This window comes from Ochotona princeps, chromosome 10, assembly GCF_030435755.1.
Source record: "Ochotona princeps isolate mOchPri1 chromosome 10, mOchPri1.hap1, whole genome shotgun sequence".
NCBI lineage: Eukaryota > Metazoa > Chordata > Mammalia > Lagomorpha > Ochotonidae > Ochotona > Ochotona princeps.
Genome location: NC_080841.1, coordinates 13,885,028 through 13,900,194, shown reverse-complemented (window position 1 = coordinate 13,900,194; position 15,167 = coordinate 13,885,028). Strand labels below are relative to the sequence as shown.

The window sequence follows — 15,167 nt, the reverse complement described above, 5'->3', positions numbered from 1 at the left end:
ATGCATGAATACAAGCCACGGAAACCTGGATGAGGACAGTGGGCAAGCTGCCCTGGCCTTAACTCTGCAACACAACTTCTCATATTTTTGCTAGGAAGGCCCAAGCATTCCCTCCCTTAAGAGAAACCTGAGCCCCTGGAGCCCCTGGGGCCTCTGGCTCTGCGGGCCCACCGTTTATGAGCAGCTGCCTAGAGTCTGAGAACTAGGCTAGGGGGCCTATTAGCTCCTTTGCTGGTACACAGACATCGGCTTTGCAACTTCATCTTCTGTGGCCCCAGCAAGGATTCATGTTTGACCCCCATGACTACTTGACATTTTGACTATTAGCTTTTACCCTTATCTTTTAAGATTTTAAAAATTTTATTTGAAAGGTAGAATTACAGAGAGAAGGAGAGAAATTTTCCATTTGCTTATTCACTCCCAAATGGCTGTAATGGCCAATGGATCAATCCAAAGCCGGGAACCAGGAGCTTCCCGTTGGGACTCCCACATGAGTGTAGGGATGTAAGGTCTTGAGCCATTCCCTGCTGTTTTCCTAAGCAAGGTCCTGGACTAAAAGTGGAGCAGCTGGGACATGAACAAGCACCTATATAGGATACCAGCACTGCAGGCAGAAGCTTACTCTACTATACCACTGGGCTGGCCCCTTCAGCATGTCTTTTAACCTTGAGCTTCAAATCCATTTGATATATAGTCCACCTTGCTGATGCATATAGATTTTGGAGCCAGTGACTTGAGCTGGATCAAGCTTGCTATGCATTAGCTGAGGATGTCACTTCTTTGTATGTATCTTAGCTTCCTTGTGGATGAAATGGGTGTAGCAATAGCCACCTTTAACAGTGGCAGGGGATCGTCAGACGCAACTAGGCATCAGAAGGCACGTGAGCCTAGAATACTACCACCACAGAACCAGCCATTAAAGAGCACCCTAATCAGACATGAAAGGACATGAAAGGAGAAGAATGAAGCTAACGGAATATTAGAAACTGAATCCTTGAGTTTTATAATAAAGTCTGAGCATTCGCGGCTTCCAAATTAGTCTTGCTTTCCTTTCACTGTCTCAGACACTAAATACATAAGCACCACAATTGAACATGAGTGTTATATGAAAACCCACATTCCCTAGGATGGCCTGAAGCTATTTGGACACCGGAAGTTGGTTACAGTAAGCTGGTGCTATTGTGGGAATCCATAGCCGCAGACCACTAAAAATGGGAAGTAGTCTCTTATTAAGGCCATCCATGTTTTGGTTTCCTGTAATCCAAATCCTCAATTTTCTCCCACTGTGACCTTTGTCTAAAAGACAGGGATGGAGAGGGGGTGGAGCTGGGGGTGGGCAGGGTGGATGGTAGCTGCTAGGAATGAGACAAGAATGCCTAACTCCGAAGAAAAAATGAAAACACAGAAAAGGGGCAGCAGTTGAGCGCTCCCCAGGATCACACGCAGCATGGCAGCCGCTCTTAGACGAGCGAACAGGAAATATCGAGAGGCTCTGTTCACCCAGTCAAGCTGCCGGGACCACAGACTGGGAAACGGGAAAGAAAAACACAAATCGAAGGTGTTCAGTTTTGTGAATTTCCACTGAAAGTTACCAGAAACTAGTCAACAGCAGCTGGTGAGAAAATACTGTAACTTCACAGAAAAGAAAGGTTGCAAAGCATGAGTTAAAGCAGCACGCCCGGACCTCAGTGACAGTCACACATACACTGGAGCCCCTCCCCGGGCTCTCATAAAAAGAAGTTCCCAACAAAACAGCCGCGTATGACACTGTTCTGTTCTTCTGGCAATGAAACATCCCTGGCTGTGGACGCACACCAAGATGCCATATTCAAAATGCCACCTTGTGGCAATTTATAGGTGAGAAAGACCTTGAAAATGGATGTGAAATAATGGGAAAGAAGCACAGTGGTTTATTCCGGGTTTTGCAAAGTTTTCTCTCCACAGCTTCCAAATAAGGAAGCTGGTACCATGCCTCTCCTTAAGCTGTATACACGATATAGCCCAAACTCGTATCCCAAGAAGGAACTGCTACTTGTCTACTACCTAATATGCTCATTAAGACTTCTCATTGCTTGCTATTGGTAGCAGTTTTTGCTTGTGGCAGCTTCCTGCAGAGGGAGGCTGGAAATCAGATGCAAATGCCTGCATGTAAATCACTTCATCACGGAGTCACCAGAGCAGATGAAGACAAATGTCATGTGGCTCTGCCCAGGACATCACAAGCACCTCCATACTGCTGGCTGTCAGCAGCCAAGGGCCGCTGAGCTTTGAAGCACCACATTCTCTGATGGCACTTGGTGACTGAGGAAGGAAGTTCCAATTTTGCATTAATTCCTTGCAGATTGTGGTTTTTCTATCATTCACAGACAGATATGAAAAGCAGGCAAAGGTATATTCTATCGCATAAACACACATACACAAATATCCACAAGGAACTTGCATTCAATCAAGGCTTAGAGCAGATCATTTGATGATCTTTTGGGAATATTTCCCCTAAACAAACAAACAAACAAACAAAACGCAGCAACTAAATACAGCCATGGAAGTTAAGAAAATCCCTAAAGATATCATGATAAACACTCAGATCTTGGTATCTGTGATAAAACTGATGGTGAAATGTTAAAAGACAGAAATTGCAGTCTGACATATTTAAGTCTGCTTTCAGTTAAGACTATATTAAGTATCATGAATGTAGTGAAACTAACAGGGTCTTTTCTTGCGAAATTTCTCTTTTCCTCTATGGATCTCCATACGCTCTGTAACGCCTTTGGTCTAACCCGTACCCCCCCTCCAGGCTACACAAACACACACTCTCCACTTTGGCGACCACTGTGAACATAGAGAAGTAAAAAAGGCTGCTTACTCGAAGTGTCTTGGCAGTCGGGGAGGGAGATGCTGGGGGAGAATCAGACTGCGATTTTCTATTCCGAGTGAATTCTTTACTTCGGGTATATAAAGAGGACATGGCTCCTCGGGATGCAGACAGACACACTCAACCACTGGCTTCTTCACACACAGCTGGGCAGCTTTCCCTCTAGGTTACCCTCCCAGAAGCTCTCCTTTCGAGTTGATGCAAGATGACTTTGGAAAGAACTAAATAAAGGATAAAAGCCACCCTGTAAATTACAGTCTTGAGCTCTGAACCAGTCCAGGATTAAACAGAATCTGAGAGGCGTGTTCCATCAATAGTTTCAATTCAGCTTCAACCACAGGTGCTCAGGACTGGCGGCTTACAGGAGAGGATATTCACCTTTTATGCCTAGCTTCAGTCCTTGACTCTCCCACAAGGACACTTCGTCTGGAGGTTTGCTCTCCAGTACCATCTGAGTCTAGGTTCCTGATGACACCAGTTTAAATCCCAGAGGAGTGACGACCTTGGGTTCTGCCGGAGACGAGTCTGGGAACAACTACTGCCACTTTATCCTGAGGGAGAAATACACTCTCTCTGGAAATCATGCTGTCTTCTCTTAGCTTGGTTCCTCTGAGCTGTAAGAGTTTGGAACTGATGTGACAAATTCAGGCTAAACAACTTAAGAAAACAAACAAACAAACAACAGCAACAAAAAAACCATAAATAAGGAACTAAGAGTTTATGAGAAGGAAGTGGTCTGAGGAAGTCCGCTTCCCGAAGTGCTCACAGACGGGGCTGCTCTTACATATAAACACTCACAGTCACACACACATCTCCCCTCCCCTCTTCTATTTTCTGACATTCCAAATCCCTACTCGCTCAGCGAGGAATGCTGGAGAAGAGCCAAGGGCAAAGATTCACTTTCAACTCTGAATTCGGGTTGCCACTTGTAGGAGGCAAAGGAAGCCTGCCCGCTTCTAGGAACACAGGGAGGCCCTACGGGGGCCACGGTCAGGGGCAGACCCCGCAGCCTTCCAGGGTGCACGGCCTCAGAGCTGGCAGCGGTCTGCACACACTCTAAACACGCTCTGAACATGCTTGCTCAGTAAGGGAATGGCGATTTTTCCACTTCTGAATCTCTTAAGTAACAAAGCCAAGGCAGAAACATTAGTCAATGTACCCCTGGTCTCTTATGCTCCGTTTTAATGAGATGTCATTCCTGCTACACTGTGAGGAAGGGCAGCAAACTGCAACTTTGGCGCACAGGATAGGGAGCCCTCCATACACCATGGGTTTAGTAGAAAGTCTGTCAGAGTTGCCTAAGATGCTGCAGTTGGGGAAGGCAAGGCAGGCAAAGGTATACAGGAGAGGGGAAAAAAAATAAGTACTAGAAATGCAGACAGAAAAGGAACAGTAGTGGAACTGCAAGCCTACAGGAACCAGTAGTGCAGGGGAAATCAAGAGTTAAAAAGACAGGAATTTCTTTGCCTGGTGTTGAAGGATTTTGGATTTGGCCTTGAAAACAACATCTTTTTTGCACTGTGTTGTCATCACTACTTTATCCAACATTCTGGGCCAAATGCCTTCTAAGCCATGAAGTTTATCCTTAACTAACAAGTAACTTCTCTGGGGTTTTAGAAAGTCTATCCTGCCTTCCCTAAATCCACATGAAGTTTACATTTTTCATTCAGACCTCCCCATCATGCCATGATTTTCCCCCAACAGTCTTAATATCCTTTTTTTTTTTTTTTTTTTTTTAAATTCCTGGGACCAATTGTGACAAGTTAAATCAGGGATGTGATCAGTTCCTTAGGGCTTGGTCTGAGGAACACAGATGGAAAAGAATTTCTAAACCAGCCTTGACTCACTCTAAAAAACTCTTTAAGAAGACTGAGTAGTTTTCCCACAAGCTAGAATCATTCATACCGTGTCTAAATAGTCAATTACCTTACCAATTCAGGTCTCTGAATCTTCCATTTTGATACAGCTTATCTAGCTAATTCCATCAGATAAGAGTGAACCTGTCTATACTAGAATTCTTTACTTAGAACAGAAATATGGAAGTTAACCCAAATAGTAACATGCCTATAGTCAGCAAGTTACACTGCTTAGTGGTTAGTGAAAATAATTCTGATTGCTGGGCCTGAAGTGATGGCTCAGTGGCTAAATCCTTGCCTTGCACGCGCTGGGATCCCACATGAGTGTGGGTTCGTGTCCTGGTTGCTCTACCACTTTCCATCCAGTTCCCTACCTGTGGCCTGGGAAAGCAGTAGAAGACGGCCCATGGCCTTGGAACCCTATACCTGTGTGTGAGACCTGGAAGAAGCTCCTGGCTCCTGGCTTTGGATTGGCTCAGCTCTAGCTGTTGCAGCCACCTGGGGACTGAACTGGTGCACAGATCTTTCTAACTCTCCTTCTCTCTGCCTTTCCGGTAAAAATAAATAAATCTTAGAAAGCAAAGCAAAGCAAAACAAAACAAAACAATTCTGATCACCACAGTTTCCCAAACTGATTAAAGTTTATGTGGTGATTTTACATTCATTGATAACAACTTTGACACTGAAATGGTCTCTTACTCTATATTATATCCACTTCCCGCCAGGAAGTATTAACAATGATAAACTCATCTATCTTACAAATTATTTTTAAAAATGATCCTACCTGACTCTCTCAACCAGGTCAAAAAGCAATTTTATGCTATTTTCCTAGAGAGGAGGATACTGAAATTCTGAAACGTTAAATGATTTATCCAAAATCAATAAGTGCGGCAAAACACATCTAACTGTCTGAGGATTGTTTTGGTTGATTAGGTAGATCTGAAATTCAATCCTTCAAGAAGATTTTGGGGTTTTGAGATGCTTTCAACAATATGTCAGAAATATAGGAATGGAAATAAATCTTCCAGAAAGTCAAATTTAAGTTCTTTCTTTATTCACTTGTTCTTTTATATATTCATTTTATCTCTACTTAGTTAACATTTATTGTTCTTTCTGACTCAGAGGTTTCCCCTGTACAAATTAAAGTATCTTTTACAACCCACTGAAAATAAGAACAGAATGAAAAGTTTCTTAGCCACAGTCTTCTTTTTTAAAAGAACTAGTTTTCAGGTATTACACATTTCTAGACTCTTTCCTGAATTAGAAATGCAGAGGTTATACCAGTGTACATTTTTCTCAACACTGGTGTATCATAAATTATAGCATTCTGGCCTGGGGCATCTCCATTCTCACTCAGAGGGCTGCCTGATCACACACGTCTTCTGCCCAGTCAGCACAAAGGGAGATCTGAGAGTTAAAAAACATCTCTTTCTTTCTCAGGAGGGAGTTCTTCAATTGATGATTCAACATTTTCTTTTTCAAATGAAGATTTAGTAACCTAACAAGCCGGGAAGGGAAAAATCTCAGCAGAGACAGGTTTCATTTTGGGTAAGCTTTACAAAGAACCACTTGTTTAGAAAATAATTAACTCTACATAGGAAGGATACAATGCTGTGTTTCTCTGCTTTATTTCTTCTGGGTGAGGGAGGGAGAAAAAGAGATCATAAACTTTCAGTGATTATTAATGATAACTGAATAAGGCGTTCCAGGTAGGCAGCCTGGGGATATCTCTGAAATGGCGCCCATTAACGGGCAAATAAAATGTATGTTGCCAATAAAATGCCTCACAGCATCAACCCTGCTCACTGACCATTGGTTCAATTCTCCCAACTCTTTCAACTAGAGGAAGAAAATAATAAACCAACTGAATAGCACCTATTTTTTTTCTCTTTGTATTTTTATTTATTTATCTATTTATTTATTTTATTACAAAGTCAGATATACAGAGAGGAGGAGAGACAGAGGGGAAGATCTTCCGTCCGATGATTCACTCCCCAAGTGAGCCACAACAGCCGGTGCTACGCCGATCTGAAGCCGGGAACCAGAAACTTCTTCCTGGTCTCCCACACGGGTGCAGGGTCCCAAAGCCTTGGGCTGTCCTCGGCTGCTTTCCCAGGCCACAAGCAGGGAGCTGGATGGGAAGTGGGGCCGCCAGGATTAGAACTGGCGCCTAGGGCCCGGCGGCGTGGCCTAGCGACTAAAGTCCTCGCCTTGAAAGCCCCGGGATCCCATATGGCCGCCGGTTCTAATCCCGGCAGCTCCACTTCCCATCCAGCTCCCTGCTTGTGGCCTGGGAAAGCAGTTGAGGACGGCCCAATGCATTGGGACCCTGCACCCGTGTGGGAGACCCGGAAGACGTTCCAGGTTCCCGGCTTCGGATAGGAGCGCATCGGCCCGTTGTGGCTCACTTGGGGAGTGAATCATCAGACGGAAGATCTTCCTCTCTGTCTCTCCTCCTCTGTGTATATCTGGCTGTAATAAAAATGAATAAATCTTTAAAAAAAAAAAAAAAAAAAGAACCGGCGCCTATATGGGATCCCAGAATGTTCAATGCGAGGACTTTAGTTGCTACGCCACACTGCCGGGCCCATTTTGTATATTTTTTTAATAAAGAAAATTAAATATCATTATTTAAGAGTTTTGGTGTTTGGTAAAATGCTCCCCTGTCTCTTACAATGACTCTCAAAGCAACTAACATCCCACTGTTGTGGGGAAACATGTGCTTTGGGAGCAGTATTGGGTTTGCATGCAAGGTATCTTGAGTTGAAATTCACATTCCTGCCTAATGACCTGACATCATCAATTCTATGCCCTCGATGAATTTTGCTTGGCATGTTTCTGAATTGGTGATAATAATGGTGACTTGTGGAGTTATTTATAAGTTGAGGTCTGTTACATGGGAGGTCTTCAGAAAGTTCAGGAACAGGCCAGTGCTGTGGCATAGTAGGCACTGTAGTAGGCTCGTGGTGCCGGCATTCCAAATGGATGCCAGTGTGTCCTGGCTTCTGCACTTTTTTTTTTTAAAGATTTATTTATCTTATTGGAAAGGCAGATGGACACAGAGGAAGAGGGATAGAGAGGAAGATTTTCCGTCTGGTGACTCACTCCCCAAGTGGCCGCAACGGCCGGTGCTGCGCCAATCAGAAGCCAGGAGCCAGGAACTTCTTTCCAGGTCTCCCACGTGGGTTTAGGGTCCCAAGGATTTGGGCCGTCCTCGACTCAGGGAGTTGGATGGGAAGTGGAGCTGCTGAGATTAGAACCGGCACCCCCCTATGGGATCCTGGTGTGTTCAAGGCGAGGACCTTAACCATTATGCTATCGCACCGGACCCAGGCTTCTGCACTTTTGATCCTGTTGATGACTGGGAAGAACAATGGAAGACAGCTCAGTCCTTGGGGCCTCGCATCCATGTGGCAGACCCGAAGAAGTTCCTGGCCACTGGTTTTGGATTGTCCTAGCTCCGGCTGTTGTGGCCTTTTGGGAGGGGACCAGCAAATGGAAAATTCCTCTGTCTGCCCTCTTCTCTATAAATCTACCTTTCAAAAAAATCCTTTTTAAAAGTTCATGAACAATGTACCTTATCTTTTAACTTTATTTTCCATGAAGCTTTTGAAGTCCCTTCATACAGACTATACACCATCCAGCATGGTGACAAGTGCATGCTCATGGTGAATACGTAATATTGCTCGTGAATATTACACACATTTATAAAATATACATAGAGTCTGAAGGAAAAGTTGAAGCAAAGAGTTTAATCCCAGTTTTTATATTCCATGCATTCATTTTCCTTGTAATTATATGAACTGAAAAAGTCTCCTTTTCAAATGCTTTAAGATCAAATCATATCTTCCTTCCTCTCTCTTTCCAACTTTCCTTAATCCTTGGAAGACAGAATGCCATCACACAAGGAAAGCATGGGTAGAGGGTGGGGCTATAGCTTGATCTAGTTAGGATATGGGCATTGAGTGGGAGATTGCACAAATCAGTAAATCCACTGAAGATACTGTTGGAAGTAGCGGGCAAAAAATAGGAGAGGGGGATTAAGAAAGAAAGAAAAGTAAAATGAAATTTGTGGAAGAACACAGAAATCGAATTGATATGCATTCATGACTTTCAATACAGATAGAAAAATAACAGGTGAATGTGTGTTTCTATGTACATATAAGCAAGCCTATCTACAATTACATACATATTTCCTTGTTGTGTCCATTGAATGGGCCTGGGCAGAACAATATGTCAGCGGCATTTAGGACAATATTATTGTACCTAAATGCCACCCCCAACCCCTAACAAGAACAGGGCTCCCTAGGGAAATGGCTAATTCCAGAGCCTTGGAGTAGGAGGAGAAAAATCAGCCTGGGTCTCTTATGCCAGGAGGAAAGAGAGGTCTGAAACAGTGTTAGGGACATGACATAAAGTCAAACCTGCAGCCAGCCTTGTAGCTCAGTGAGTTAAGCAGATGCTGGGGTACTCCCATGATGGAGTTCTGGTTCAAGTCCCAGATGCTTTGCTTTCAATACAGCTTACTTTAGTGCTCTTGTGAAAACAGTGGATGATGGCCTAACTGCTTGGGCCCCTGCCAGTCACGTGGGAGACCCAGAAGGAATTCCCAGCTCCTAGTTTCCACTTGCCCAAACCCTGATCATTGCAGCCATTTGGGGAGTGACTCAGTGAATGGAAGAACTCTCTCTGTCTCTCCTCCTCTTTTTGCCATTTTGCCTTTCAAACAAATAAATCTTAAACATAGGAGTACCTGAGCATCAAAATAAGGAGAGCAACAAATTATAACCTATCACATAAAACAGGAAAATACACACCTAACATTAAGAAATGAACAGAAAATAAATGGAAGAAAAATCAATGAAGAGGATGGAAATTTCTTCCTTATAATAGAATGCCAATAATAAACACAAAGGCAGTAATGAGGCTAGAAAAATCACCACTGCTCAGCCATTGTTATAAAATCAATCCAAGAAGGAAATACGATCAGATGCCCAAATTAGTGGGAGAAAGTAGACAAGCAACTAGACGTTACATAATCTCAAAGTGTTACCTTATAAATTATTTATTAGTTACATAGGAGCAAAGAGAACTCTACTGTGGAGAAACCTGGCAGACATTATCTTAATTCACATTAATTAATCAAATTCAACACCACCAGTAATAAGGCAAATGGGCAGCATGAAATGAGAAGAGTGAAGCGCCACTCCTGTGCTGCTGTGGTCCCCAAATGCATAAACTGGGCCTAACGATGAGGAGACACGAGGCAGATCCAAGGTGAGGGGCACAGTGACTGCTCTGCTCAACAATAACAGTAACAGAGACTGACTAGGAAGACACACAAGCTGGGCGTAACTACGATCCTTGACTGGATCCTTCTGCCACTGCTACACAAGACACCTACACAACTAGTATCAGTCACCTGAAGTGGGTCTCTGGGTGAGGAAGAATGGAATATTTCTGCAGGCTTGAACTATTTCAAAAGAAAAAGAAAACAATTCTCCAGTTTTTCTATCTCCCTAGAATGGAAGAGGAAGAAAAAGAGATGACCACTCTGGAGAATTTTTGGAAGGCGGCTTTTCATTACAAAGATTACACATTCCCTAAAGAACTGAGTTTGCTACTGACACCAGGCAGTCATGAGCTGCAGACACATCCTCATCAGTAGGTCAGGAATCACTTCAGTGGCTCCCAACTACTTGAACATAAAGTGAAACAGAATAGTGAATGTCAGAGTACATGATGCATAGTATAAAAAGGGTATGTTTCCTTAAAACTATTGTTCTAGTTATATATTGTACATTTCTTACATTAGGTCACAATGTAAAATGCATTTGTCACTGTGAATCATGGTCAAAAGTTTTAAAGCAATGTTTAAAGATGATAAAAACAGAGGCGGTGCTAGTCCTTCACAGACATGGAGAGGAAGGGTTGTCTACAGTCAGGCAGGACAGAAGCATAGTCCACACTGAGCTAGCAAACAGGCACCTTGCCCTGGATGTGAGCCAGTATTACACTGCTTGATCAGGACAACCTGCAAAGAAAACACTTTGGGGTTTGGTAAATAACATCACTACAGACCAGCAGAGAATGATTTGCTGTTACACGTGGTATAATTCCAAGAATCATCATCAAACAGGCAAACATTCAGACTACTCAAACACACCCTGCGCATACTTTGTGTGCCATGTGGCATGAATAGAGTCCTTAAAGGTCACCTAAGGGCTTTCACTAGAGGAACCAGTAGAATGTTTGCCATTCCAACTCATATTTTTCCTAAATTAAGAATAAAGTTCACATTTTCCTCGGTAAACTGATGATTGAAGATCAACACTGCTCTTTTCCATAAGAGAGGCTGGTGGCGGTCACCTCTGTCTTTTAAGTTGTAAGCATACTGCATTTGGGGCACCAAACAGTCATTAAGCGCAGAAAAAAAACCATATCACTCTGCTTGTGGTATGTGCCATTAAAGGGAAACTATCAGCCTACAAAAGGGGTTCGGATATTTACCCAGCCTGTGAATGTAAGGACCCAGGAGGATATTTTAACTTTTCAGTATCAACCTGACACATCTCTTCCCTCAATCTATCTAACAATTCAGTGTTCATTCCATGCAAGGTGCTACTAGGGATATATAAACCTTTTTAGGGTACAGTTCTTGTCTTCAAAGAGATTATAGGAAATCTTAAGACCTATATAATCTCCATATTGCTAAAATTAATAACTCATTGTTACTTTCTTTTAAAAAAATATTTATTTTTATTGGAAAGGTAGATTTACAGAAAGAATGAGAGACAGAAAGATCTTCCATTTGCTGGTTCACTCCCCAAATGGCTGCAAAGGCCAAAGCTGTGCCTCCTTAGGGTCTCCACATGGCTGTAGTGCCCCAAGGACTTGGGCCATCCTCTACTGTTTCCCAGGCCTTAAGCAGGGAACTGGATGGGAAGTGCAGCAGCTGGGACATGAACTGAGGCCCACATGGGAGAGCCTCGTGACAGGGAGAAGACCAGCCAATTGAGCCACTGCACTAGGCCCTCGTTCTTCTCTTCTACTTTCATGTCAATAATTTGTGACTTTATATTAAACTATCTTCAAAGGAGTTCATGGTGTCAAGTTAGAAGATGGCCATAAGCTACAGGAGCTTCATATACTATCCTGTGTATTTACACTGCTGTTTCATTACTGGGTACCCAGAGGGGCATAAACATTGTTCCAGGAATGAAGGTGACAAAGATGTTCTGAAGGAAATAGTTTCCTTGTTGTTTATTCCTTCCCCTGTCCACTTGCTCAGTTTGATCTTCTGCTTTGATTTGTGTGATGTGAAGCCCCTCTCCCACTTTCTTTGGAGATGGGGAATATCAGTGTTGATAATTCATATTTAATGCTGGCCCCAGTCACGAGGGAGGGCTATGTGTTAGAGATTCTAGCACCAAATGATCCTCACTTTGCCTTCGAAAAGAGTTATTCCAAAGTGAAGAGTCAGTCTTACTTCACAGGTAAGGAAATGCACAGCAGAGAGAAGCATGAGATTCTTTTAGCTTTTAACCAAAAGAGCCTTTGACCAATCAGGTCAAGAAAACTCACCCACTAAGAGTACACTCTAATGGCTTGTTGGGAGTAGTTAGCCCTTCAAGGGTATCATTTCAATGGGATCGGACAAGGGCAAAATTTAACACAAGAGCATTGGGAAACATGTGGGGGCACCGCCACAACGATGGGAGGGTCCATCCAGCATTTAGTAAGTCAGGGTCGAGGATGCTGATTGTCTCACTGTGCGAAGATGATTCTCTCAGTGAAGGATCACCTTGCCAAAAGTTCACAGCACACTGACAGGGACAATGCCTGAACTAATCAGAAGCAATAACAGGGCAAACAGAATCTTTCCAATGAGCTTAAAAAGTATATGGCTGGTTACATACTGTGCTAGAGTAAGTTTAAGAGTGAACATTGGTTGCACATACCTAAAACTCAGACTCAAATGTTTGATAACAATGAGCTGGCTTCTTCTTTCTTTTTTTTTTCTTTTTTCAGAGTTTATTTGAAAAGCAGAATGACACAGAGAGCTCCCATCAGCTTGTTCACTTTCCAAATGCCCACTACACCCCATCCCACTACCTGCTGTTCAGGACAGAAGCTGGGAGCTGGAAACTGAATCCAGATCTCCTACACATATGGTAGGATTCCAATCACTTGAGCCATCACTGCTGCCATCCAGGTTCCGTATTGGTAGGAAGCTGGAGCTGCATATTTAGCTAGGAATCAAACTCAGGCATTCTAATATGGGATGTGGGTGTCTGTGTTAGAACAAATACCTGCACCAACAATATGCTTCTTGAAGATGAACTCTACAATGTAATGTAAACAGTGAATACTAAAAGCCTACAAAATAAATTATAGGGTATTAGGTGCAGTAGTTAACGATGCTGCTTGGAGTGGCTGCACCCCACACTTTGGAGACGGGAAATATCAGTGTTGATAATTCATATTTAATGCTGACCCTAGTCACGAGGGAGGGTTATGTGGTCAGTCTACTCAGTTTCAGATTCTAATTTCTGCTAACATGCACCCTAAGAGGCAGCAGGTAATGGCTCAAGTACTTGAATCTCTGACATCAATGCGAGAGACCCAGCTGGACTCCAGGTTCCTGGTTTCAGGCTGGCCCAACTGTGGCTGTTGAGGAGTTGAGGACATTTAGGGAGTGAAAAATGGGTGGAAATCTCTTTCATATAAAATCATATGAGCTTTCACATAAAATTATACATTTCATACACAAAAGTTCAGAAATTCCAATAACCTCAATTACTTTTCATATTCTAGTAGCATTCTTTAAAACCTAGATTTGTCTGGATGCCCAATCAGGCGTCAAGAAAAGCAACTGTGGTTATGCAACAAGGTGGAGGAATCCACCATGGTGGGAGGGTTTGGGGAGGGGTGGGGAGAATCCCAGTACCTATGAAACTGTGTCACATAATACAATGTAATTAATGAATTTAAAATTAAAAAAAAAAAAATGCTAAAAAAAAAAAAAAAAAGAAAAAAAAAAGAAAAGCAACGATTATTTCCTAGTAGTAATTGCAGTTTTAAGAAAAGCAGTCTATGTACAGTTCATGTAGAAACTATATACTTTGGGACAGGCATTGGGTGTACTAATTAAGACATGATTTGGAATGGCTGTATACCATGTCAGAGTGCCTGTTCAAGCTCTGTCTTTGTTTTCAACTCAGCTTCCTGCTCATGTGCATCCTGGAAGCCAGCAGGTGATGATTCAAGTGGTTCCACCCCTACCATCCACTTGGGAGACCCAGATTGAATTCCTGGCTCCTGGCTTGGCTTGGACCAGTCCTAGCTATTGCAGGCACTTGGGAAGGGAACAGATGGAAGATCTCTGTCCATCTGTCTTTATTTGCCTTCTTGCCTTTCAAACAAATGAAAAAATAAATAATAAGTGTAAACTTAAAAAAATTTAAGTACCTCAAGAGGTCTTCATAATTGTGACTTTCCAGATATGAAGCGAGCTTTAGTGACCTGAATTTACTAAGAATATTCCTTCTCTCATCAAACATACTTTGAAGGGCTGGAATTATGATACAGCGTGTTAAACCTCCACTTGCAAAGCTGGAAGCCCATACTAGGGTGCTATTTCTAGTCCCAGCTAATGAACTTGGGAAATCCGCAGGTGATGGTTCAAATGCATGACACCCTTTAAACCATGTGGAAGACTGGATGAAGTTCCTGCTCCTGTGGCTATTTGCAGGGTAAACCTGTGGAAGGAAGGTAGATCTATCTTATTTTGTTTCTCCCTCTGTGACTCTGCTTTTTGAATTTATAAATGAATAAATAAATCTTTAAAAATACATTAATGGTTAAAAACCTAAAACTATATTTTGTTATAACAAAATATACAGCTCAGATCCTGTGAGAGTACACAAAACAATCTTCCTGGTCTACAATGAACTGATGTACACACTTTTTGTTTTGCAGACAACTGCTGATGATATACAGCATATTTTCCCACATTTTATTAGCTAAGTGTCATCTAGATCCACTTTCTCTATATATTTTTAGTTAAACACACTAAAAAGGTTGAAGTGAAAGATGCCATTTTGCTACTAGATTTAATTTCCAATTCTCTTACTTCCCTTATTATCAAGTTACTTTCTTTTGTATAAACTGAACTCTCCAAATCTCTAATGTTTCCTTTTTCTGCTTTCACATTTCCGCTGGAGATTAGTTTTTGTCTCCCTCCTGGGCTTTCCTCAGGTGGAAGTTTGGGCTATGATTCTGCTAAAATACATGTCAATACTGAGGAGGACACAGAAGTTTTTTCTTGTGGTTAACAAATTGAAAATTCCCAATATCCTCGCTTTGCAAAACACAAAATGCAAGAAGGAAGGAAAGGAGGAAGGAAAGAAGGAAAGAAAGAAGGGAGGAAAGCAAGC

The 15,167-nt window shown here is 42.5% G+C and overlaps 1 protein-coding gene across 5 annotated transcripts in view; it reads right to left on the bottom strand.

Annotated features, from left to right (window-relative positions):
* Nucleotides 1-15,167, bottom strand: part of PPP1R12B (protein phosphatase 1 regulatory subunit 12B) — a 202,674-nt gene that overhangs the window by 36,771 nt on the left and 150,736 nt on the right. The window contains exon 1 of one of the 5 annotated variants that reach the window (XM_004578760.3): nt 2,864-3,630. The exons of the other annotated variants lie outside the window; for them this stretch is intronic. Within the exon in view, the coding sequence (XP_004578817.1) occupies nt 2,864-2,965 (102 nt within the window). The 5' untranslated portion in view covers nt 2,966-3,630. Of the gene's footprint in view, nt 1-2,863; nt 3,631-15,167 lie in introns of those variants that run through there. 5 annotated transcript variants of the gene reach the window in all.